This window comes from Pezoporus flaviventris, unplaced genomic scaffold (genome assembly GCF_033815535.1).
Source record: "Pezoporus flaviventris isolate CSIRO_AGI_PZ_B2104156 unplaced genomic scaffold, CSIRO_AGI_Pfla_v1 ptg000002l, whole genome shotgun sequence".
Classification (NCBI taxonomy): Eukaryota; Metazoa; Chordata; class Aves; order Psittaciformes; family Psittacidae; genus Pezoporus; species Pezoporus flaviventris.
The window spans coordinates 20,307,294-20,333,020 of record NW_026892550.1 but is presented as its reverse complement, the minus strand read 5'-3'; the positions used below and the strand labels follow the sequence as shown (position 1 = coordinate 20,333,020).

Here is a 25,727-nt window from a genome sequence, read left to right as displayed (position 1 = left end):
TGGCTTTGAAGTTATTCTGCCTAAATTCTAAATCAGAATTATGGTTCTCATATGCACTCATGTCTTAGACTTCTTGCTGTTGAATGTGTATTTGTAAATTAAGTTAATTTTGTTTGATATTATTCTGTTGGGTTTAGTCAGAGTTTGAATTTCCCTCCAGAATCTGTGAATAGGATTTTTTTTCCTTATGCTAGTCAAATGAATGTAGTGGGGGTTTTCCCACTGAGGCAAAAGTTTGGACTATTTTTGTAGATAAGTGTGTGAAGAAAAAGTTTGAGTTCAGTGGGTTCTAACACATCTACTAGTAATTGTATTTTCTCTGTTTGGAAGGATATTTGAAATGTTTTAAAGAAAGTCTGATTTTTTTTTTTTTTTTTTTTTTTTTTTTTTTTAGGTTTCCCAGGCTGGAGATTTGCTTATTGAAGTTTATGTTGAAAGAAAGGAGCCAGATTGTAGTGTTATAATCAGGGTTAGTGTATAAAAGTAATACAGTGGTTTTACTGTGCACTTTCTCATGACGTATATCAAATTTATTTTTGTATGTGTTTTTATATAAGTACTTAATGAAAGTTTGAACTTTATTGCTATTAAATATTTCTTTTTAAATTGGGTGTGTTGCAAAAATTTGTAAAGACTGATCATTATTTATTTTTTGGGAAAAATGTTATGATACAAATTTAAAAGGGAGATGTCCTCCTTCGGTTTTACTGCAATGTATGGTGATATAAATTCTCCCAGTTCCATGGGTGCAGCACAAAAGGCCCATTAAGAAGTACATGGTGAATGCTGGTTTTATTTAGTAGAACAAGGCCATTTAAATGACCTTCCTCCTGATTTTTCTTTTTGCCAGTGGCTTACTGCTTCCCTTGAGTGCTAACATACCAAAACTTGTTACTTACTATAATTGAGATTTTCAGCCTTATATTTGATTGTGTGTTTTAAAGGCACTCGTCTCCATGTAGTAGTGCATTATTGTTTGGATGAAGAGTTAAAAAAAGTTCTGTAACTGAATTTTGAGGTTTTAGTTACACCTCTCTATTTCCAGTTCAGCATATGACTGTGTTCTGTTTAGCATATGACTCTCAAAAACTTCTGTTTGTATATGTATATGGCTTCAATAAGGGGAAATCCTGCCGGACCAATCTGGTGGCCTTCTATGATTGGGCTACTAAACTGATGGACAGGGGCACAGCAGTTGTGTGGACTTGTGCAAAGCGTTTGACACTGTCCTGCATGACATCCTTGTCTCTAAATTGGAGAGATGTCAATTTGATAGATGGACCATTTGGTGGATAAAGAAGTGGCTGAATGGCCGCACACAAAGAGTTGTGGTCAATGGCTCAATGTCCGTCTGGAGACCAGTAACGAGTGGTGTCCCTCAGGGATTGGTGTTGGGACCGGTCTCATTCAACATCTTTGTTGGTGACATGGACCGTGGGATTGAGTGAGCCCTCATCAAGTTTGCTGATGACACCAAGCTGTGTGGTTCGGTTGATACGCTGGAGGGAAGGAATGCCATCCAGAGGGACCTCGATACACTTGTGAGGTGGGCTGATGCCAACGTTATGAAGTTTAACCATGACAAGTTCAAGGTCCTACACCTGGGTTGGCGCAATCCCAGGCAAAGCTATAGGTTAGGCAGAGAAGAGATTCAGAGCAGCCCTGTGGAGAAGGACCTGGGGGTGTTGGTCAATGAGAAATTTAACATGAGCAAGCAGTGTGCACTCGCAGCCCAGAAAGGCAACTGTATCCTGGGCTGCATCAAAAGGAGCGTGACCAGCAGGTCGAAGGAGGTGATCCTGCCCCTTTGCTATTGTGAGACCTCACTTGAATTATTGTGTGCAATTCTGGTGTCATCAACATCAAAAGGACATGGAAGTGTTGGAACAAATCCGGAGGAGGGCCACAAAGATGATCAGGGGACTGGAGCACCTCCCGTATGAAGACAGGCTGAGAAAGTTGGGGCTGTTCAGCGTGGAGAAGGCTGTGTGGAGACCTCATAGCAGCCTTCCAGTATCTGAAGGGGGCCTATAGGGATGCTGGGGAGGGACTCTTCATTAGGGACTGTAGTGACAGGACAAGGGGTAACGGGTTAAAACTTAAACAGGGGAAGTTTAGATTGGATATAAGGAAGGAGTTCTTTACTGTAAGGGTGGTGAGGCACTGGAATGGGTTGCCCAGGGAAGTTGTGAATGCTGCATCCCTGGCAGTGTTCAAGGCCAGGTTGGACAGAGCCTTGGGTGACATGGTTTAGGGTGAGGTGCCCCTGCCCATGGCAGGGGTGTTGGAACTAGATGATCTAAAGGTACTTTCCAACCATAATTATTCCATGATTCTGTGATTCTGTGTATGTGGTATACATAGATACAGACATATATGCATGCACATAACACGTTTTTTAAATATCAATAAAAATGGGACTATTTCTAAGTTGTTTTTTTTTTAATAAAATGGTACTTCCATAACACTTACCTTCCTATAGCCAGGAAAATGTATCAAGGCTTCCTTTCATCTGAAATTTTCAGGGATTGAGAGGAGGAATTTCAAGCTACGAAGTTAATCAGACAGCTGAAAGTTTTAACTTTGATTTTTGTGGAAGAGAAAAAAAAAAGGAAAGCATGCAGGAGTCTGACAATTTCTGGATTTCCAACTGAATGCATCTACTGCCTATATTATTAGTAGTAGTAGTAGCAGTAGTTGCGGGGAGTAAGATTTCTAAAAAATAAATCAGAAATTGGTAATTGTACAATATTATAAACTGCTTCTATTTGTATTCTAGGTATCACCGTTGATGGAAGCAGAAGAATTAACTAATGATGTTTTAGGAATCAAAAACATTATTCCCAAGAAACATGATATCTGGGCTACTTTTGAAGTACTTGAAAATGGTGAACTAGGTTAGTGACCCTTAAATTTATGTATGTTCAGAAAAATTTATAATTTTATTTTTTTTTAACGCTTAACATAATCAAAAGCTTAGTTAAAAAAATTAGTAAAAGGCTTATAGAAACAAAATGAAAATAAGCCTTCATGCTATTATTTTACATTTGTTTGCTGGGCATCTGCATGATTGCTTTCTACACTTTGCCAGAAACAATGTGATGAATTGTTTTGAAATGCTTATGAATTGGTGGCTGAAAAAATGTTTTTCATGTTACTCTGTTTCACAGTTCATTGGTCATGAGCTAAAGAAAAGTAGGTCTTACGAATACGTCTCAAAGAAGAAACTTGCCTTTCATTAGAATGTCAGCAGCTGATTTTATAAGGAAAAATGTTTTTCAGAAAATGAAACAAAATACATGTAATACCTAAGTATCTTTTTTGTTATTCAATTATGTGTGTAGATGAAAAAGGGGGCATAAATTGTGTAATCCTGTGTATATGGCAGAATTTCAATATGTTTGTTTTAAATATGGTTCTGCTGCCAACAAGAGCAAATGTCACAGGCACAATATTCATGAACTGTAGAGAGGTTTTAACGTAGGTAGTGTCTCAGGTGTGCCAGAGCTTGCATTTTACTATTAGAGGTACTTACTATGAAGTAATATATTTATTTTTATTTATTTTTTTATGTTTATTTTTATATGAATAATCACATGATTTTTGAAGAAATACGCTTTTAGTAAAAAGCATCTATTTTTACTTCATATTAGAGCTGCTGTTCTCACTATTTTCATGTTACAGAAGCGGACTATTTCTGTAGTGAAGGTACCTATTTCCAAGCTAAGAAGCAAAAAAGTTTTTAAAAAACTGAGAAAACTAAGATTACTAAAGGTTACAAGTTTGTTTGAATAGTTTTGTTGTACTTGATTTTCAGACATGCTTACAGTAATCTTTTCAGATTTACTGATAGCCATGATATGCTGAGTCTTGACCTTGACAGTATTGGGAACAAGACTGGAAATGCCTTCTCCTTTTTGACTTAAAATAAGTGATCCTGATCTCTCTCCATCTTGTAGTCTTGTGGTGATACTGTGTAGAGTTGTAACATAGAGTTCATTTCCACATTTGTAGATGCAGGTATCAACTGGCAAAGCATGCTAGCATCTATTATCTTTAGAAGAGTCCTGATAACTCCTACAAGTACTCTAGAAATCCTGTTTCTTTTGACTGTGTAATGGAAAAACTGAAGAGGAAACTTTATTTTCTAAAACTTATAAAACATTTACAGGCAAATGAAAGCTGAATTAGATATGGCTGAGAGAACATAAATACAAAAGATAGACCCCACAGCAGCTCCTTGAGGTGTTTGGGTGTAACAGCTAGTATTTTAGTTGTCTGAGCTAATGACTATGGAAAATTAGCAGCAAAATTAAGCTTAGAGTAAGACATTACAGCCCTGTATAGGACAAAAAATATTGGCAAGGGATTAGAGTGTATCCCATTGAAACGAGAGTTACAATGCAAGGTAGAAATGGCGTACCATTTAAAACCAACGCAAACAAGCAAAAAGTAAACTAAATAAAGTCGTAATTCAGCACCTGTCTTCAGTAATTAGACTGATGAAATGTTCTACATGGACGCCTTTCTGGAAGAATCTGTGCATCAGAACTGAATTAATAATATTGAAAAGTAAAAATAATGCATATAGTAAGAGACACTCAGGGAGGCTACAGTGGTGCTGTGGCTGAATCTAGCAGATTTTCAAAAGGCTGAATAACAGAGAAAAATAGTCCTGTTCAGCCCTTGGTCCAAATGCTGCTGCACATTGATTTTATTAGCATCCTTTAACAAACACCCCTTAACATCATGTAATCTAAGGCATTATGACATGTCGTGACAGAAGCAAAGGTTGCTTAGTTGTTTCAAATGTATGGTAATGATCAGTGTTATACTGACGAAAGGAATATTCTGCTTGTGTTCCTGCTGCGTTCTGGTACCTGTCTAGTGCATGGTGGTGTTCAGTTTGCTGCACTCAGTCCTGAAGTTTTATGAGAGTTATTTTTTAAGATATACTGCCCTGAAAATGAACCCGGAGAAGGCAAGAAAATTATAATTTTAAATTCTCTAAAAAGTAATTTTCTCTTGGTAGTTAATGTTGTTTAAGGTGAAAATGACTGGTTTGGGATATTTATCAGCATATAATGACCTCTTTAAAAGGGTAATTGGACCTGTATGTTTATTACTTGCTGTTCAAAATATTAGAATTGCAATATTAAAAATAAACTAAATTATTTGCATATAAAAAAGTTGAAATAATTGATAATTTAATCTAACCTAATGAAGAATGTTCAATACCATATGCTTTACAAAATAGTGTGTATTTTTTTTCAGTAATTTTTGCCTGATAGTTTGTAAATGAGGTGTGTTGCCAGCAAAATAGCTAATGCATTTCAGCATGATGATTTATGTACCGTGTAATCCATGATGACAGATGGTCTTAAATGTAACTATAAATAAAACAGTAGGTGTTTACTCTGGGAGTGCTGGTGTTCTAGGAAGATGTGGTGATTTGCCAGTGTTTCCTGCTGTTGATTTGTAAAGGTTTTTTTTCTCTTTTGTACAAGGACAAGTTGTTTTAACTTTATCACATCAGAGTCCACAATTTCCCAAAAATTAGGAAGAAGTTTTGAAAGTTCAACCATTTAAAACAAAAGAACCAGAAGAAATAGTGTTATAAAGTAGGGATTGAGCTGCTGTCTACAGAATGGTGGTTTTGGTAGGCTGCTTTGTTGTCATGTCTGAATAATAACACTTTTCTGTAAGTGGTATAGCAAGTTTACAGGTAAGGTAGGACTTTTTGCATCCCAAAACAGTGGTATTTTTTTCTGTCACTTAAGTGTGTTATTTGTGGCTGCTGCTTTCTGAAGCTGTGGTGTTCAGGTGTTCAGGAAGCTATCTTCTGCTAGAATGTGTTGCTGGACAGTCCCAAAGCAGCTGTTGACATTTCATATTAATCTGCCTTAGCAGAAGTGAAAAATGAGACTATGGTGGCATACTTTTCCCCTCAGTATTCAAGAGACATGAGGCTAGATTGCCAGATCCAACATGACAGTGTCACACAGGTGTGACTTTCCAGGCACTGTATCCAGCTTCTCAAGGCCTGACCCGTATAAGTTGGTATGCCAAAGGGAAGTCAGAACGTTTGGAAAAATCTCTCTTTGGAGATAAAATGACACTTGGATCTACTGTTGTAGCCCACAAAGCCATCGTTAAGGTTTTTGTGCTTTCATTAATTATTGTAGGTGCTTGCTGCTGAGCAGATGAAAGCCTTCAGAGGGTTGTGTATGTGTGTGTGTGGAGGGTAACTATGCAGTCTTCCTCCATCTACATCAGTTTTGCTTGGTATGAGATACCTCAGGCTCAGTTTTCTGCTGGGTCTGGTAATGCAGATTTAGGGACTATTTGCCAGATTTTCAGTATTTTCATTTGGTGTATGAACTGGGGTTTGTGTGGAATACTGGATGGACATTCTTATCCCTGCAATTTCTCAGTTCTGTGGAACTGAATCCTGGGCCTTAGTGTTTGTCTTTCAGGATGGATGATATCTATCCACAAATGTATGTTTGAGCAAATGAAGTGTAAAGTGCACACATACAGTCTGTCATGCCTTCTTCTATTGGTTCTGTTTTGGTCAAACTGTGGTATGCTCTGTGATAGTTCCTAAATTTTGTATTTAGTTTGAAAGCTGTGTTTTAGCGTCTTTAGTTGCAAATGTTTTCTTACATAAATACAAAAGTCACTGAACATTTGATTATTATTGTTTAATTTAATATTTATTATCTGTGCAGACCCTGCCAGCACAGGTGTTGCTGCAGAAAGTCAATGGAAGTGCGTAATTGTCTTATTTTGAAAGCAGTGCTTTTCTTCTGTAGCTCAAAGTGAATGAGACAGTGTTGCGTATAAGCATGTGTAACTTCTAAGAGCATTCAGTCTTGGCTTTTGGATTTGGTTTGTTTTGGGTGTTTTTCAATTTTTATTTTTTTTTTTTTTCTCCTGCAACATTTCTCAGAACGTCCTCTGCATTACACAGAGAATGTGTTAGAACAAGTTCTTCACTGGAGTTCACTACCGGAACCCGGCACTGCATATCTGATAATAAAGAGGTTTCTAACAGCAGACATCATAAAACTCTACAGTGGTACGTATCATTTTTAAAACTTAGATATTTCATGTGGGGACATGAGGATGGCAGTTCTTTTACAGCTGTTTCATTGGGGCAAAGTGTCCCAGAACGTCTGAATTACTACTACTTTATGAAAGTTACTGTTTTACTGAGGGTTGTGCTGACCTTCTTTTAAAAAGTAAAATTCATGGATCTTCTTGTTTCTACAAACTATAAGCCTTCCCGTTTGAACATGAAAATACAGAGAAATTTCACATTCACAGTGTTTGAAGTTCTGCTGTGAAACTTGTGACTGCTCTTTAATCCATAGAGCAGTTCTGCATAGTCCATTCACTATGCTCTCTCTCTGTGGATTATACATACATATATCTTGTGTATATATAATTACATTATATATAACCATGTAATTAATATATTAAATAATTTTATATGCTAATAATAATATCTATTTTATAATCTGTTGCTTTCCAGCTACAAAGCTCATTAGAGAGTATTGCAGCCTTTAAAAAGGATGAGGAATTTAGATCTGACGCTTGAAAGGAGATGTAGCTCAAACTTACAGTGGGAAACTATAATTTACAAGCTGCCCCCATCCTACTTTGGTTTTTTACATAATACCTGGATTGAAGTCTCCCATGTAATAATATGTAGCATTCACTTTGAAGGAAGCAGTGGTTTAGAAGTTCGAGATCCAAAAATTACTATCGTGTTTTCAAGCAGTTGAAATCCTGTATGCTGTCACTGTAAAACGCGATGATGACACACAATGCCTGGTTTATGCCCATCTGATTTTATCTAATGACGTAGTCAAATATGCAATCTTTTCTTTTTCTCTATTCCCCATCCACAGAGGTATTAATCTCTCCATCTATATATCTCTTCTGTCTTAATTTTAAGAAATAAAAGTTATGATGTTATTCTTCTGAAAATATTAGCCTTCTCTCATCATCCTTTATTCCTGTAAAAACATACTCTACAAATACAGATCAACCTTAACAAGTGTTCTGTTCATGACCATTATGTTCCAGTATCTCAAAACATGTCATAGCAGACAGGGAATAGAGAGAAATGGCCAACTTCATTAAATGCTTGATATATGAACTTCCATCACCTCACTTGGTGTGTGTTCAGGAATAATCAGAATATGGGTTTTAAGGACTGTGTGAACCACTGCTCTGAGAAATACGTAAGGATCAGGCTAGCGTCAATTTACAAAATGTAGTACTGTTTAAAGGGGAAATCTGCCATTTGCTCTTCTTCTCTCCTAATTTCTATATCCATTTCTTCTCCTAACCCATCACAGTAATTGTTTGCATCTGTTTATTCAGTTTGACTTTAGTCTAGATACACTGGCTGTTGACTGAATGTTTACATTTATTGGCTGTTTTTTTGTGAGTGTGCATGTTAAAATAATCAAAAACTTATTAAATAAGTTATATTGGTTTTAGTGGTTTGAAGAGAAAAGTCTCTGCCAGTTGCAGTTACAGTGTTGATTTCTGCAAACTCTACATGATGATCTTGTGTATCACAAAATATTTTCTTGAGGGTGGAATTGCCACTTTAAGGAAGTTTTACATGGTGAACATACTTTAATTTCTAAAATGTTACTTTTTCTAACTGGATCTCGTTATAAAATAATATCTAAAATCAACACAATTCTATAGTAGTTTTATCTTGTTAGATTTCTTGAATCCACTCTTAGCTTGTAAATTTGCTCTGAAATATTAGCAATACTGAGGAGCAATTTCACTAGCTTCAGTGAAAGTGTAGATATTAAGTGTAGGCAAAGATGCACAGAAAGTCTGCACATTCATCCATGTTTTGTAGTTGCAGTTGTTTATTGTTACTATTTCTAATCTTGCATCTGTACACTGTTAAATAAACAGCTACTTCAGGACAAAAAGATAATGGAGGGTTTTTTAGACAAATATTGTACTTCCATCACTAGATAGTATCAGAATGAGAAAAGGCACAGGATCAGGTCATTGCTCCCATTGCCTGAAGGAGAGGCAGTTGTGGCTCTCAATTTTGAAGTACACAAGATATAATGGCTGACCTGAAGGAAAAGATGGAGACCTTAATCTTTCCACTCTTATACACTCCTCATGTTCCACTCTTACACACTCATCCTTTTTACTGAGTAGCAGGGCTAAGGTTAGATGTCCAACCACTACTGTTTGAATTATGTTTTTCAACAGTAGATTCAGCCTACAGAGTTGGACAACTGGGTGGTTGGTGTCTTTTACAGCAAAATTAATAGGCCTGTGATCATATTATGTTTATAATTGAATTCAGTGACTTTTCTTTGGTTCTCTGATTTATGTTAGAATACTGCAGACTAAATTATTATATGCCTGACCTTTTTCTTCCTGTTACTGTTACCTTAAAGCTTTGTGTCATCAGCATTTTTCTCCTTTTATTTCCAAAAACTTGTAATGATGTTTGAAATAATGTTGGTTTAGTTGTGAGCCTGATGGAACAACTCTGTTATCCTCATTTCATCTAGGTAACTCATCATTGTCTTCCCTGTCAGTGCAGCTTTTCCCATGTTCCTTATACTTAGTGCATTCTCCTTTTTCATAATTATTCTCATTTTGTCCTTTTTACTAGTTTTTCATGTTTTGTAGTATCAATTGTATTGAGGTCTAGATGTATATTTTGTCTAGAACTCAACATTCCTTTTCAAGTTAAAAAGAGTTAGTTTACTGATGTATTTCAGAAGACTTGTGGTAGGTTTTCCACTTTCTCATAGACCATACAATCATGGAATGGCTAGGGTTGGAAAGGACCTTGAGATCATCTAGTTGCAACCCCCCTGCCATGAGCAGGGAGGGATGCCTCACACTAGACCATGTTGCCCAAGGCTCTGTCCAACTTGGCCTTAAACACTGCCAGGGATGGAGCATTTCACTCCAGGGATGGAGGAAGTTCTTTACTGTAAGGGTGGTGAGGCACTGGAATGGGGTACACAGGGAAGTTGTGAATGCTCCATCCCTGGCAGTGTTCAAGGCCAGGTTGGACAGAACCTTGGGTGACATGGTTTAGTGTGAGGTGTCCCTGCCCATGGCAGGGGAGTTGGAACTAGATAATCTTAAGGTTTTTCCAACCCTAACTATTCTATGATTCTAGTATTCTGTGATTTACCACTTCTGTAGGCAGCCTGTGCCAGTGCCTCACCACCCTCACAGTAAAGAACTTCTTCCTTATATCTAACCTAAACTTCCCCTATTTAAGTTTGAACCCATTGTCTCTTGTCCTATCACTGTAGTCCTGGATGAAGAGTCCCTCTCCTGTATCCTCGTAGACCCCAGGAAGATACTGGAAGGCTGCTGTGAGGTCACCATGCAGTCTTCTATTCTCCACGCTAAACTGCCCCAACTTGCTTAGCCTGTCATTGTATGGGAGGTGTTCTGGCCCCCTTATCATCTTTGTGGCCCTCCTCTGGACTTGTTCCAACAGTTCCATGTCCTTCTTATGTTGAGGACACCAGAACTGCACACAGTATTCCAGGTGGGGTCTCATGAGAGCAGGGTAGCGGGGCAGGACCACCTCCTTCGATCTGCTGGTCACGCTCCTTTTGATGCAGCCCAAGATACAGTTGCCTTTCTGGGCTGTGAGCACAAAAGCCAGCTCATGTTCTGTTTGTTCTCTACCAACACCCCCAAGTCCTTCTCCACAGGGCTGCTCTGAATCTCTTCTCTGCCCAACCTGTAGCTGTGCCTGTAGATTGCCCCAACCCAGGTGTAGCACCTTGCACTTGTCATGGTTAAACTTCATGAGGTTGGCATCAGCCCACCTCACAAGTGTGTCAAGGTCCCTCTGGATGGCATTCCTTCCCTCCAGCGTATCAACCGAACCACACAGCTTGATGTCATTTGCAAACTTGCTAAGGGCACATTCAATCCCACTGTCCATGTCACCAACAAAGATGTTGAACAGGATTAGTCCCAAGGCCAGTCCGTGTGGGACACCACTCGTTACTGGTCTCCAGCTGGACATTGAGCCATTGACCACAACTCTTTGCGTGCGGCCATCCAGCCAGTTCTTTATCCATCAAGTGGTCCATCCATCAAATTGATGTCTCTCCAGTTTATAGGCAAGGATGTCATGTGGGACAGTGTCGAACGCTTTGCACAAGTCCAGGTAGATGACATCAACTGCTCTACCCCTGTCCATCGGTTCTGTAGCCCCATCAGAGAAGGCCACCAAATTGGTCAGGCAGGATTTCCCCTTAGTGAAGCCATGCTGGCTGTCACCAAAGCACCTTGTTGTTTTTCATGTGCCTTAGCATGGTTTCAGGATAATCTGCTCCAAGATTTTGCCTGGCACAGAGGTGAGACTGACTGGTCTGTAATTCCCTGGGTCATCCATTTTCCCCTTCTTGAAAATGGGGGTTATATTATCCTTTTCCGGTCATCAGGAACTTCACCTGACTGCTATGATTTTTCAGTTGTGATGGACAGTGGCTTACAACTTCATTCTTGAGCTCATTTAAGACTCACAGATGAATTACATCAGGCCCCATGGACTTGTGCGCTTTCATGTTCCTAAGATGATCTCAAACTGATTCTCTCCTACATTGGGCCGAAGGTCTTCATTCTCACGTGTTCCTGCATCTGAATTCCAAGACTTGAGGGGCGTGGTCAGAGCACTTGCCGGTGAAGACTGAGGCAAAGAAGTTGTTGAGAACTTCAGCTTTCTCCAAATCAAGGGTAGCCAGTTGTCCTGTTTCCTTCCAGAGAGGAAAGATCTTTAGGTATGTTCTCTTGACATTTTATTCCATAGCTTTTCATCCTCTTGCAGAAGCACTCTTTCAAGTGCTTTTCATAAGGGCAAGGTGTGCATATTATTTTGGTATAAGAGGTGCTCAGTACAGCTTAGTACTATTTCAAGCCCCTTTTCCTTACCTGAAGATTTCCAACATTAAATTTTTCTTAGTTAGAAAAATACAGATTGACAGTAAAGGGTGTGTGTATATAGGTCCTTGAAATTCTACTGTTAATGAGTTACATAATTCGAGTAGGAAGTGTTGATTTCTGAGAACAGGGGTTATTATTCAGAGGTGTTGTTTGAAACACAAACTTCTAAACCACAGGTAGATCAATGCTGAATGGGTTGAGTGCATCTGGTTCTTAGTAGATGCAGAGTTCTAGAAAGTTCTATTTGTTTTTTAGTTTGTATCTGAAAAAAATATTCTGATTAGGACACATCCCAATTATTTTAGATTATGAAATAGTGGCTTCTAAAGAATACCGAATATCATCAATTCAGAGGATCGTTATTTTTCAAGGTCTTTAAATATCAAGTGTTTTATAGATTTATTTTTTTTTTATGGTGAGATTTTCTATGCGAAGTTTTGAATGAGTGTCATGTCAGGAGCTATGTGCAGAAGTTTAAAATCTTGTAATTTGGTACAGATGTGGAAGGATACTGCTAGTCTCACAACAACTTGTGATTGTGTGGATAAGGATTCCTACTGTATTCTGAACATGAAATACATATTCCTACAGGCAAAGAGGGAACATGTTAGCACTTCTTTTAATTGTGCCTATCTATTCACGTTTTTAATTCAGATAATCCAAATAACTTCTGATTTTAATTGTTGAAATGTGTTGATTCTGGATTCCGATTCTATCTTAAACTCTAAAGAAAATACTGGGAAATCTTCTTTTGAGATTTTTTGGTTCACAGCAAGCATACTGATTAGAATGTAGTTGGTTTTATTTAATAAGTTAAAGATGTTTATCTTTTTCATTTCCATTATATTTTTAAACATAATGTTTTTCATCGTTTTGTTTTGCACTGAGATATAAAGCATAAGGAAATTAAGAGTCACATTTTTAATTATCCTCTTTTTGCAAAAAATTAGGGTTAGTAAAAGGAATAATTTAATTTCAACCCTTTAAACAGCTGTTTTTCAGCCAGTATTAAAGATGGGATCTAGATACAGCTTTTCAAGTTAGTCCCAAAGTCTCTCTAGCTGTATAAATGATAGTAGAATCTGACTCTCGAGTTTTGATATATAACCTAACTGGGGGTTTTATATGCACTTCAAAGTGTATTTATGTAATTGGACATGTGAAACATGGATGTTTTGTGCATGCAGAATTATCCATGTAATGCATTAATATATTTTTCACTATCTAAATGTTACTTATTTCCTAAATAGACATGTGTGGAATAACTGTCTACAGTTTCTTTAAAAGAAGAACAAAAATCCCTTAAATATTGAAGTGCAGGTAGCTGGAAACAGTACAATCCAATATATTTGTATTAAACCCTGCATTTTATGCTTGTTAGTGATGTTTCATACAAATTCTTAATTCTCCCTTGTCACCTCTCATACTGGCTTTGTGTACCTCATTCAGTGACAATGGCTCATTTAGCAGAATGTGTGAAGATAGAAAAAATAGATGATTTTGATTAGTACATGTTACAAGTGTTGCTGCCAGAGCATGACTAGCTGTCGCTGTATAATACTGCACTTCACAAATAAAAAGAAAATATGCAAACAGTGAAAGTTGGTCTTTTTTTGTCTTCTTTGTCTTTCCTGACCAAATGAAAATGTATTTTATGTTACTTTTTATTGTTGAATTCTTTAAAACATGTTATTCTTGGTTTTTGAGATTATGTTTCTGGGCAAAGCTAATAAACTAGTCTAAAAAAACCCAAACCCCCAAACATATATCGGGCAGAACAGGAAAAACAAAACTAGCAAGAAGTGGTGGTGCAGTAGTTTATATGTACTAGTAATACTTTTTTGTATTATTTTATTTAGAATTTTAAACTGCTAAGGACATACTGAAAAATCTAGTCACTAACATTGCAAACTGTCAGTTGTTCTGGTACTTTTTAAAATAAGAGCTTTTTTGGTACTAAGTTCAATGCTTTATAAAGCTGACTACAAAGTTGTGCTTTGGGTTTGTTTGGCTGTTGATTTTTTTTTTTTTTGAGATTGTTTTAATGATTTTTATTAATTTTGCCAAATATATATATGTGTTTCTGTGTGTTTTGACTCAAACAGAAAAATAAAGACAGACTTATGACAAAATCAGATCTTAAAGAAAATTTTTGCCTCTCTGAAGCACAGAGATTAAAAGTACTCATGCTGTACTTTTGGATTTAAATACACTTTCTATTCTGAAAGGATTCTTTTAATTAAAGTGTGTTGATGGACTCTTGCTATGTTATCTTAGAACAGAAAAGCCTTTTTGTCCCATAGTAATTAAAATCATAATCTGTCTGTATTTAAGAGTGCCTTTCTTATTAATAGACAATAGATTCATATAAGTATTTAAGTGTAATGTAGAATTATATATTGCTGTATTATTTGTATTTAATATAAAATGAGTGAAATTGTCATTTTAGTCTTTTAATAAACAGTAATACTAGGGGCACTTAAAAATAGTGTTGTGAAATCTTCTAACAAAATGCTTTTTTTTTTTTTCTTGATAGAGAAAAATGAGGAAAGTAGTGTGAAAGCAGGCAATCTGAAGTATAAAGAAGAACCGTCAAAACTACTGTCTGGAAACAAATTTCAGGAACGTTATTTTGTGTTACGGGAAGGAAAATTGCTTGTTTATAAGGATATGAAGGTACCACAGACAAACTCTTCACCAAACTCATTTAAGCTTTCTTTTTTCTATGAAAAAAAACCCAACGAAAAACAGATCAACATTTTTGATAGTAAATGAGAATTTCTAGAGTGTGGGGTTCCAGTACAAGGTTTTTATCTTATTACTAAACAGATGCTTTAGTAAAAGGAGTTTGTGTTGGTTGCTCGTTTAGCTATTCTAATTATGCGTTATTATAAGATTTAGAAAAAAAAAATAAAGCAACGTTCAAGAATGCCTACAACTTGTGTGACTAAGCTGTGACTAAGTTTTTTGAAAATGTACCGTAGAGAGCAGTAATAGAAATAATATGGAACTTAAGTGAGCCGTATGGTGTTTTTCTTGTTATTTCATACAGAGGCTTTTGAAATTACAAGCTCCAGGTTTCTTGCACCTACAAGTGTAGTGACAAAAGAAATTGTAAGAAACAATAATTCTCAATACACTAGCAAAATCTTTCCCTGCTTTCCAACAGCAGTTTTCAGATGTACTCTCAATCTTCCAAAACCTAGTATTGGTAATTAGATATGCCTCAGAATTCCACTTAATACTTAATGGCATGGTGGGTCTTAAATACTTCGCAAATTTTCTTTAAAGAGTGTTTTTGAGTGTATTAAAGTATAAAACTAAATATGCATTGTGAACTATGTTTTCATTTTAGTTTTGATAGTTTCTATGTGTTTGGTTTGATTTTGTTGTTTCCCTTTTTTTTAAAAAAGGAAAAAAGCTCTTAAAGGTTAAAATGCATTTATTTTTGCTGACTGCTCGTTTTGCCCATCCAGCAAATACTGAGGCGTACTTGCTGACCTTCATAAAATACTTTTTCATAAAGACAGATCCATTGCTCAAGTAAGCTAAAGCAAAAGAAGTACTGTATTTTCTTGTGATAGGGTGGATATAATCTTAATTAGAACTACCCCAGAATGTCAAAAATATCATCTTATAATTTAGTGCTAAAACTCAAATTGTCACATATGTGAGAATAAATGAACATGCTCACAAAACCTTAATTAGTATCTTAGAGTTTGTGATAGCATTGTTGTACTGCTTTAAGATCTGCTTTTTTATTCCATCTTGATTTACAAAACATTAAATTCTCTAACTCAGATGGAATCTTGAACACTAGTACTTTTAAATGACTTTGCACTTGGTTTTGAAAAAAGCAAGTCGAAATAACATTCTGATAAAATAGTGTATATCCATTTTTTTTAATTTTCTTTTGAGAGACGTTCATCTTCCACTATTAATTTTGCTTTCATTTTAGTCAGAAATGAATACTAGGAAAGCTTGACATTGCAGATGAAAAACTGTATTTAGTAAGACTGCATTTGTTTATTAATTTATAAATTCTCATTAACAACAAATTAAGTTTGTGTATGCAGATGGAAATACATACTGTTAAGTGTTTCTCTTGTGCAAGAGCAATTATCAAAAAAGTGAAACATTTCTGTGATACTGTATTTTAAATTACGTTAATGTGTTAATTGACTGCACATACCACTGCAGTGTACTGTTGTTAAGAAATACGGTCACACACAGTCAAATGGCTTCCATAAGGTACATTTTTGTGCAAAGGATACTGTTATTTAACTAAATACTGTGTTTTGTAAGGGTGTTCTTTCATCCTGGCAGTACCCTTCCTTTGAGCAGGATGTTATGTAAGAATACTGACCAGAAAATTGTAGTGTGTTTTTTGTTTCATTTTCAATTTGTTTTCGATTTCGTTTTTGCATATGATTATGCTATCTCAGATTCTGTCGCTTTTTCCCCACACTGGAGTGTTGGATATTGAAAGCTGTAGAGGGAGAAATTGAGAATCCAGGACAGTTAACCCTGGAGTAGCTTTTGTAATGGGATTGTAAGATTTGTTAAGGTTATTTTTGTTTGTTTCTACATAGAAAACTAAAACGCTTGACTGAAATGCAAGAAAGGAATGTTAGTCTATTCTTTTTAGTTGTGGTCTTGTAGTAGAACAGTGCTCATGAGAATTTTATTGTTTCCTGTCAGGATTCCATCCTTCAGGAACTTTCAGTTCTCATACCTAGTGCAAGTTTATGCCTGTTGTACGTTGGCTAAAGGTAGTTTCTTCAAGAAAGGAGCAAGGAAGGAACCTCAGGAGATCTTTAGTCCAACTTTCTGTTCACAGCAGAGCTAGCAACTGAGGTCGGAATGGATTGCTCAGGGCTTGATGCAGTTAAGTCTTGAAAACCCCATTTTCAGTTGCGGTACCTGACTGCCCTCATGGGAAGAAGTTTTTCCTCATGTGTAGTCATCTTCCCACAGTCAGAAGAGCCTCATTCAGTCTTATTGGTAACTTCCCTGTAGGTGCTGAGAGGCTGCTGTTAGGTCAGCCTCTCCTCACAGGGCAAGTGTTGCAGCTCCCAGACAGTTTGGTGGGCTTCTGCTGAACTCATTCCAGATTACTGATTCTCTTTTTACTATTGAGGGGCCCAAAGCTAGTTGCAGATTTCCTTGGGTTGTTAAAAGACTTCTTCTGCTTTTTCTTCATCCTGGTTGCGTGATCTGAAGCAAATAGTCACCATGATATTGTCTATCTGATAGAAGAACTTTAACAGAGGGCAACCCTACTCCTCATCTTCCCTGACTGTCTCTCTTGAAAAGCTTGGGCCTAAGTATTGCAGAACTCCAGCGCTGTGAATTGTAACACCACATCTTCATTATTCCAGCTGTGTTACAGTTTTGTGACTTCATGTGGACCTCATGTTCTTAGACTGCTTCCAGTAATAGCGATTGGCACAGTTTGTTAACGGGAAAGAGAGAAAAAAATTAATGATCTGGAAGAAAAAGAGGGGTGCATTTTCATGCACCTCATGTGGCATTTTCTCTTTTGCACATTCCTGATAAAATAATTAGTATCTTATTTCATTTGCAGGCTAGCAAACCCGAAAAAGTGTTGTTTCTCAATTCCCTGAAGCTTTATCTTGGAGTGAAAAAGAAAATGAAGCCACCAACAAAGTAAGAATAGAAAAGAAAATAGGTTAAGCTCTGAATAGCAAGTACTCTCAAGTCGGGGGGACATAAAACGTGGTGGGACAAGGAAAAGTCAAGATGCCAATTGAAGTATGCTGAATTAAATTACCCTCTATAATAGTGTATTGTTTCTATCTCTTTTTTTCTGTTCCATATTAACTCTTCTGTGCTAGGAAATTACTTTATTGATTGGCTTTTGTTAATCTTAAGTATATTATCTCTTGTGGATATGTTTGCTGTTAGCTCACTTAGTTTTGTATTGTGTGTCCTGCATTCATTGGTGGACATGCAGCCTTTGCACCAAGAAAAAAGAGAAGAGAAAACTAGCTAGTCATGGTGACAGTTCCTGTTGTTCAGTAAAGGATTTTCCTTTTTCAGGATCCTTATTTTGATATTTATTCTAGCTGAAGACTACAGTGCCCTTTACAAACATCAGTGACTATGTCTCTGGAAAAGAGCAGTGAAAAATGACATCTGTTTTTCTCAGATGTTTCCAGTACTTGTTTGGTCGAAGCTTTGGGACACTGAGATAATGTACAGAGGATCCTATCCCAAGGGGATCCTAAGTGATCTGTAGCCTTTAAACAGATCTGCTTGGACTTTTCCTTTACAGCTTTACAGCTGGCACATCAAAATGCCCTGAAAAGGTCTGTAAATTTCAAGGCTTAATTGTGTTACGGAAGAAGTTGGTATTTCTTTTAATTTTGTTGTTGTTTTAAAGCACAGAATGAGTAGGAGATGAGTCCAGAATAGGAGTAACAGATTATGTAAATGAGTCTTTGCAGGTAGGTTCTTTACTTGAGGTTTATTTTTAGTCTACTTTCAAAAGGAGACTTTGCAAAGTCTCTTCATGATCTCCAGAGTGTCTGTTTCTTTCACCTTATTGTGAACCTATGCCCTTTTTTTCCAACAATTTTAACATACCTGTAAACTTGTGTGATTCCTTTAATTTATAGTGCAAAGCACACTATTTAACTTCCACACTGCAAAGGACTCTCTGCTGGGCACCATCTTAGCAGTTTTACTTCCAGCAGCTTTCAGAAAGTACAGCCACAACCAAAATGTGCTGGTAGTTAGCCATCATCTGCAGGGCCTGTCTATAACCCTTTGTCCAGAACAGATTGTTCATTACCTGTGAATAAACCATGAAGAAATGAGTAAAATCCATCATCAAAACCACAATTTCATTTTAGATTTGCAGTTTACATTTAAACCTTGTAATTTCACACACACACACACACACACACACACACACACACTTAAAAGCGCTAGATAAAGGTAATGAATCTCTGTAGCTTGAGAATTTGTCCTGAACTTGAATTTCTGAAACTAATCTTCAAAATTTTCTTTTTGTTTCAGCTGGGGACTTGCAGTATTTTCTGAAAAGCACCAGTGGTAGGTAAACGTAAAACACATGATTGGCTTCACTTCAGTGTTTAATATTTGTTGAAATGTTCAATTGCAAAATAATAATGTTTGGAAACTAATGGGCATTATTTTGCATGTTGACTTTTTGCAATGTTTTTCTTAATTAAGTGAACAGTCTTCATGTTTTGGTAGTATTTTTGGGTCAGGTGTTTGTCTCCCTTCTATGTGGCCATAAAGCAAATTATTTTCATGAACTTAGAATGGTAGATTTTAAACCTATGCATGTGCTTTAAATTAAGTACATGCATTGTTTTCAAACTAGGGTAAAGTGATAATTTGAAGTATTTGTATTTCCTAATATGGAAGTGTTAACAGTAAATACAGACAGCATTCATAAATGAATGTAAGCACTGTTTGAAGTTGTTTAGAAGCCTATTTAATATGTTTATCTGCAACGGGATTTTTTGTTGCTTTTCTTGTTAATTATATATTGAATTCTAGGTATATATGTTGCGATGGACAAGATGCGCAGATGGAGTGGATGATCAGCATTTTTACTGCACAGGTACTAGTCTGATCAAAGAATTTAACTTTTACTGCTGTTTTGAAAATGCCATTAAATAATGATCCGTATGTGTTGTGGCTATGTTATAGATAAATTTGCAATGCCGTTAAAATTTCTGGACTACCCAATGAAATAAAACAGCAACAAGGTGGCTGTTAGTCTGTGAAGACTATTATTTGTAATGTTATTTTCGTATGAAAGCTAAGTGCTTTGAGAGTAAGGGAGAAGGACATTCTGTGTTTTTTTTATTACTTTTCCCTTCTATGTTGTAGAGAAGCTGGTTAAAGAAAGACAGCTCATTTTCTTTGCAGTCATAATCCTCTTCTGGGTGAAATTCTGGCTGTTGACCTAAAGCATGTGTTTGTGTACCACAGTGCCCAAGTGCTGTTTCTCTACTCACTAGTTTGAACGCTGGATGCAAACCAGTCATAATAGAAAGGTGTACCAATTCAAAATGTAGTGAACGAACTAGCCCTTTTGAAGAACTATTCCAATACAGCAGTATTCTTCTGGTATCCAGGTTAGCTTAGTTAACACTGACAGTTCATCGTGTTTCATAGGAATTCTCCTAAATTAAGTAATCTTCTGCTTGTTACTAGGTTGTGGGTAAGGAGCGTGTACATTTCAGTGCCATATAATACATTCTTGCAAATGGAGTTTAATATTTTCGTAGGAGGAAGCAGAAGTAAGAGAGATGGGAAGAGTTCAAGCTGACGGGAGACTGGGACATAGTTTAAGATTTTTCAGATGTGTCAGATTTTTCTTGCCTTTCCTGTGATGTTCAGTGAACTTCGGGAAATAGCACTATGAATAAACATGACTAGATTTATGATTACCTGTGACCTTTACATATTACATGATGTGGACTGGGCACAAGACTCTTGCCATACATAGTTTTTAGAGGCTTTCCAAAATAGAATCTGAACCTTCGTAGATAGTAGCGTTAGAATGCATTCCTTGTAAGGAAGACTTCCAAATTTGTCTTATTCAGCTCCCTTAACTGAACTATTGTAGTTTCTATGGAAACAGCCACTGGTCCTGGCATATCTCGTTGGCCTAACATGAGCGGTGTCACAACAAATAGGTTCAGAGGTTATTGATACAGGCTACTTAGAAATAACTCATACAAACTTGGTAGCTGTTGAAGGCCATTTGATGTAAAATCACGGGAAATGCTAGCAATTAGGATTCTGATCAGGTAGTGTGGGATATAGAATATTCCTCTGACAGTACAGATAAAAAACAGAGACATACAGCTCAATGTTAAAGATATTATTTTTCTAACAAGAAAAGTTAAATAATTCCATATGCATTAAAAATCGCTTTGAATTAATATTGTTGATTTTTAAAAAATTATTCCAATAAATGAACAGTACAATGAATTGGCAGTACTAATGACCTACATTGAGAGGGTGTTTTGGTTTCGTATTGGGGGTTTTTGTGTTTTTTTTTGGGGTGGTGTAGTGCTTTTTTGTGGAGTTTGTTGGGTTTGGATTTTTTTTCCTTTAATCAGCATTCTGAACATCAGTCAAGTTGTCAGACTCTGAATTGCATGAGAAATTAAGTGCTAATGATGCAGATTTGCTGTATTATTCTTCCTGCAATCTACTGCTTTAAATATATTTTACCGTGAATATCTTCTTGAGAATGCAGTAGCTCGTATTGCTGAGGCTTACTGTAAGATCTCCTGTCCTGGTTTCAGCAAGACTAGAGTTAATGTTGGTTTTTTTTTTTTTTTTTTTTGTAGTAGCTGGTGCAGTGCTGTGTTTTGACTTTAGTCTGAGAATAATACTGATAACACACTGATGTTTTAGTTGTTGCTAAGTAGTATTTACCCTGATCAGAGACTTCTAGGTTTCCCATTCTCTGCCACTGAGGAGGGGCACAAGAAGCAAGGAGGCAGCAGAGATAGGACACCTGACTCAAAGTAACCAAAGGAATATTCCATACCATGGAGCATCGTGCTCAGTCTATAAACAGGGGATGGCTGGCCAGGGGCTGCAGATCACTGCTCGGGATGGGCTGGGTATCGGTCAGGGCATAGTGATTAGTTGTACTGTGCATCACTGGGATTTCTTAGGGTTTATTCCTCTCTTCTTTTTTATTTCCCTTTTCATCATCATCGTAATTATTATCATTATCATATTTTGCTTTTGTTATTAAGCTGTTCTTATCCAAACACATGGGTTTGAGAAGACTTGAGAAATTGACATTTAATGATCCACTGCAATTAGGAGGGAGATGAAACTGTTACTGTGCTCCTCAGTGCTTGAGCAGAATAAGACTTTATTGGTAATTAATATCAGCACTATAGTTATCTTTTTATTCCTCCTGTTTTCAGATAATATTTATTCCTCTAGTATAAATGGTGCAGAAAATATAACTAGCAAAGTGTACCTACCACTGTAATCTAGTAACAAGAGTATTTTTGATACAGAAAATAAGGTTATCTCAGAGGTTACTAATTTTATACTTCAAGCTGGCAAATACTAAGAGGATTTGTAGCAGGACCAGTGTTCTTTCAGTTATATGCAAAAGCATCCTAGAAAGTATGGCTAAAACTCTATTCTTGAACTCTATAATAGTTTTGTACAAAATCACTTAATAGCATGCATAGCACACAGTTGGAAGTAATTATTTGATGTGAAGATGGACACGATAGTATTCTTCCAGTTCCATTGCCTTTGATCAACTAAAGAGGCACATTGTATCACCACGAGGTGCAATTGAACAGATAGGTCAAAACTATGAATATATACATTTATTATATGGCCTAATACATTGCTAGCATTTCTGATGTACTTTCCTAGAGTTCTATTTTAAGAATTGTTACAGACAAAGAAGAAAAATCAAGCTACTTGACAGGGATAGTTTCCTTAAGCTTGCTGAGTATTAAGGGAGGCAGTTTCCTTCAGAAGCTGACTTAAAGTTTCTTAATCACTTTCTGAATTGGATTTGTTTCTTGTATCTTAGTCCACAGTAAACTGATTTTGGTTGGCAAGATTTGATCTCTCAGATAATACCTTCTCAGTGTTTCATTGGAACAAAATGTCAAGCCATTTCCTCTGAGATAACGTACGTTGTTATTGTAGGTTTAAGCAATGATTTTCTCCTAAATTATTAATATAAATTTTTAACACTTGTTTGCAAATTTGGGTAATTTTATTTTCTTTTAGAAACTTTTGTGGGAGTCCTGAAAGCATGTTTATATGGAATTTTGAAATTCTGAATTGAGTCAGTGTGTTTTGTTTGATGATATTTTCTATTCTTTGAAGGCCATTTAAACAATAATATGGAGGAAAGATGTTTGCTACATGAAAATTGTATAAAGACATTTTGGTTCTGTTTACTCAGCATCATGCAGCACTTACAAAATATTAGCATAATTTAGGGCACCATAGTGTCTTCCCCCATCTCCCACAGGAGGAGGGCATGTTTTGTGCAGTAGATGGCTTTTTCCAAGACTTCTACATTACAAAAAGGATTTGTATATTTATGAAATTCTACACCAAAAATAATGAATCATTTTGTCCTTCAGCACGCAGATATATGGCCACCTGCTGGAAAAGCACGAAAACAGTCTATAACTAAAAGTCCAAAGATTGGAGGCTTACCACTAATTCCCATTCATCAAGAGAAGACCACTTGTAAAATCAGAGGGAGTTCAGAAGTAAGTGGTGTTTAAACTTCATGTAGAACTTATAACCACAGTGCTGTACTTTTTAAAATAGTCCAGTAATAATGAACTCTTCAGGATGTTCTTTTCATTGTTTTGTCATTAATGGACAATTTAATGTAAAAACACATGGTGACCTAAACTTGTGTCACCTCTTTGACTGTTCAGTAAATCAGTAGTGGATTGTTACTAGTGTTTGGGTTTTTTTTGAGCAATGACTGTTAATTAGAAGTAATAGGACTGTGGGGTGGACTTATCTGCCTTACTTCCACCTGAGAGACAGCAGTGCTAGTGGAGGCACTTTTCTGCTTGGGAAAAATAATGGTAACTAATCTTAATAGAGCAGAGAATAAGTATTGAAACAAAACAGCTTTGTCCTTTGACTGTATGCAGTATTATTTCTTGCATGTTTTAGAAGATTTTGAAGGGAGGTAGAAATATGGTATGTGTTATCATAACTTACAGAGATTTCGATACAGGTATGGGTTGGTGAAGCTGACTCAGTTGCATAACAAACCAAAAGCAAAGGTAGAAGTAGTGCTCTACCTAAACAGCAAACTCCATCTTTCTTTTGTTCTGCTTTCTTCAGGCATTTCTACTCTGGCTTACAAATTGACTATAATACAGTGTGAATGCAATTATGGTTTTCCTATTTTGTTTAATTTGTCCTTTTAACCTTCTCTCAAAGTATTTTTGCAGTTCTTTGATAAGTTCTTTCTATCTAATATTTGCATTTTAAAACTGTCTTTTTTATGAAAATAAATCACAGGTTTTGTCATTTAAAAACTTAATAGCCCTTAAGTATGTTTCTTACCTGTTCTTATGCAGGTACAGTTGTCATCTACAATAAGTTCTTTGAGACGGCTGCAAATTCAGACATTGTATCTTATCATCCTAAAGGTTTTATTTGATTTTGAGCTTCATGATTTAAAATCCCTAATACCTTATAGTGTGAGAATTTTTTTGTTAATAATATTTTTGTTGATAATGTGCCTCATTATGAAGGACTCTAAATTAGTTTCATACACTGCAATTTTGAGAAATTCTCCATTTAAACTTAAAAGTAGAACATCGCAGTCTTCGTTATTTATACCCTGACTAGATCTAGAGAAGTTTTATGCAAAGGGCATTTGAAATCTTTAGGAAGGTTAACACAAAATTATAAGATGGGAAATGTAAAACTAACACTTTTTTTTACCTGAAAAGCCACAGCTGGAATGAACAGTAAAATAGTGGTGGAAAGTAACCATATGATATGGTTTATTAAGGAGAAATATTATACAACAGTAAATTGTAGTCAGTAAAGCAATAGACATCTCTTTGGAGACCCACGCCTCCAGTCTTTCCATGGATTTGCAATACTTCTCTAACAAGCAAAAATTTTAAAGCTTAGAGAGTAATAACAGAAGGAAGCATTTTCTGAAAGATGCTGGTTTATGAAAAATTAAGGTCTGTTTACAGATCAGTGCATAAACTTGTAGTAGAAATGCGATCAAAGTTACCCTCATATAGGCAAGAAAAGAGATTGTAAGTTCTCCAAGCAGCGGAAAACAGTTGTATCTTTCTGATGTGAATATAAGGGGAAAAAGATGCTAAACAATGTAAAGGTACTCAAACTGATGAGTTTAACATTAAAGTTCTGTACTAAAAAGTCTATATTGAATGTCTTCTTTTTTTCCCATTATTGGAAGCAGTTTTATTGTGTGCTAACAAAAGAAATATGTAATGCCCAAAGTTTGAAACCACTGTATAACTAAGAATCCTTCTAATAACAAATGGAATCAAAATATTTCCATTATTTGTGCACTATGTGTTGCATACATGGAGAGTGGAATCATTTAGACAAAACAGAAATATGCTGTATATCTGCAGTAATTCTGTAATTTTATTTCCAAATACAGAAAAACTGAGGAATGAGGGGGAAAAAACAAACTTACTTTCCATTGTCAAATATCATAAGTTATACCTTTGTAGCATTTTGAAAGGAACAGGGGATAAAGGAGGATGCAAATATGTAGAGTTGCACCATGGTCCTTTGTTGGTGATATGCAGACAAAAAGAAAATGTAGTTAGATGTGTGTATTATTATCATTTTGTTCACTAATTATTTGATTAAGGGCCTGAAATTTAGATGCAAACAGCTATTTCTAACTGAAATTGTTGCATTTTATACTAAGGGTTATCAGGAGAAAAGTATGGAGTCCAGTAGCGTAATAAATAGCATGAGACTAACAGTGGGCAGTGGATTAAATATCAAGAAATAATATTGTTAAAAAACTTGATGTGGCAGTTCTGATCACACATCAGATACGTTCTTTTGAACAATAGAATTTGGCTCCATCAACTGAATATTCTTAAAATACAAGTATGTAGGAATTAGGATTCCTTGGTATACTGAATCTGCTTTAAAAGTTCAATATGTTGAGTAGTAGTGTGTGTTAAGGGGCT

At 36.1% G+C, this 25,727-nt stretch overlaps 1 protein-coding gene and 1 long non-coding RNA gene across 2 annotated transcripts in view; both read left to right on the top strand.

Moving 5' to 3' along the window:
• Nucleotides 1-25,727, top strand: part of LOC133278334 (uncharacterized) — a 440,517-nt gene that overhangs the window by 170,186 nt on the left and 244,604 nt on the right. The window lies entirely within an intron of this gene.
• The window catches only part of ARAP2 (ArfGAP with RhoGAP domain, ankyrin repeat and PH domain 2), a 118,594-nt gene that overhangs the window by 87,989 nt on the left and 4,878 nt on the right, over nt 1-25,727 (top strand). The window contains exons 24-31 of the mRNA XM_061470933.1: nt 395-469; nt 2,780-2,897; nt 6,953-7,081; nt 14,522-14,661; nt 17,573-17,655; nt 19,030-19,065; nt 19,540-19,603; nt 23,142-23,273. Of these exons, the coding sequence (XP_061326917.1) occupies nt 395-469; nt 2,780-2,897; nt 6,953-7,081; nt 14,522-14,661; nt 17,573-17,655; nt 19,030-19,065; nt 19,540-19,603; nt 23,142-23,273 (777 nt within the window). The remainder of the gene's footprint in view (nt 1-394; nt 470-2,779; nt 2,898-6,952; nt 7,082-14,521; nt 14,662-17,572; nt 17,656-19,029; nt 19,066-19,539; nt 19,604-23,141; nt 23,274-25,727) is intronic.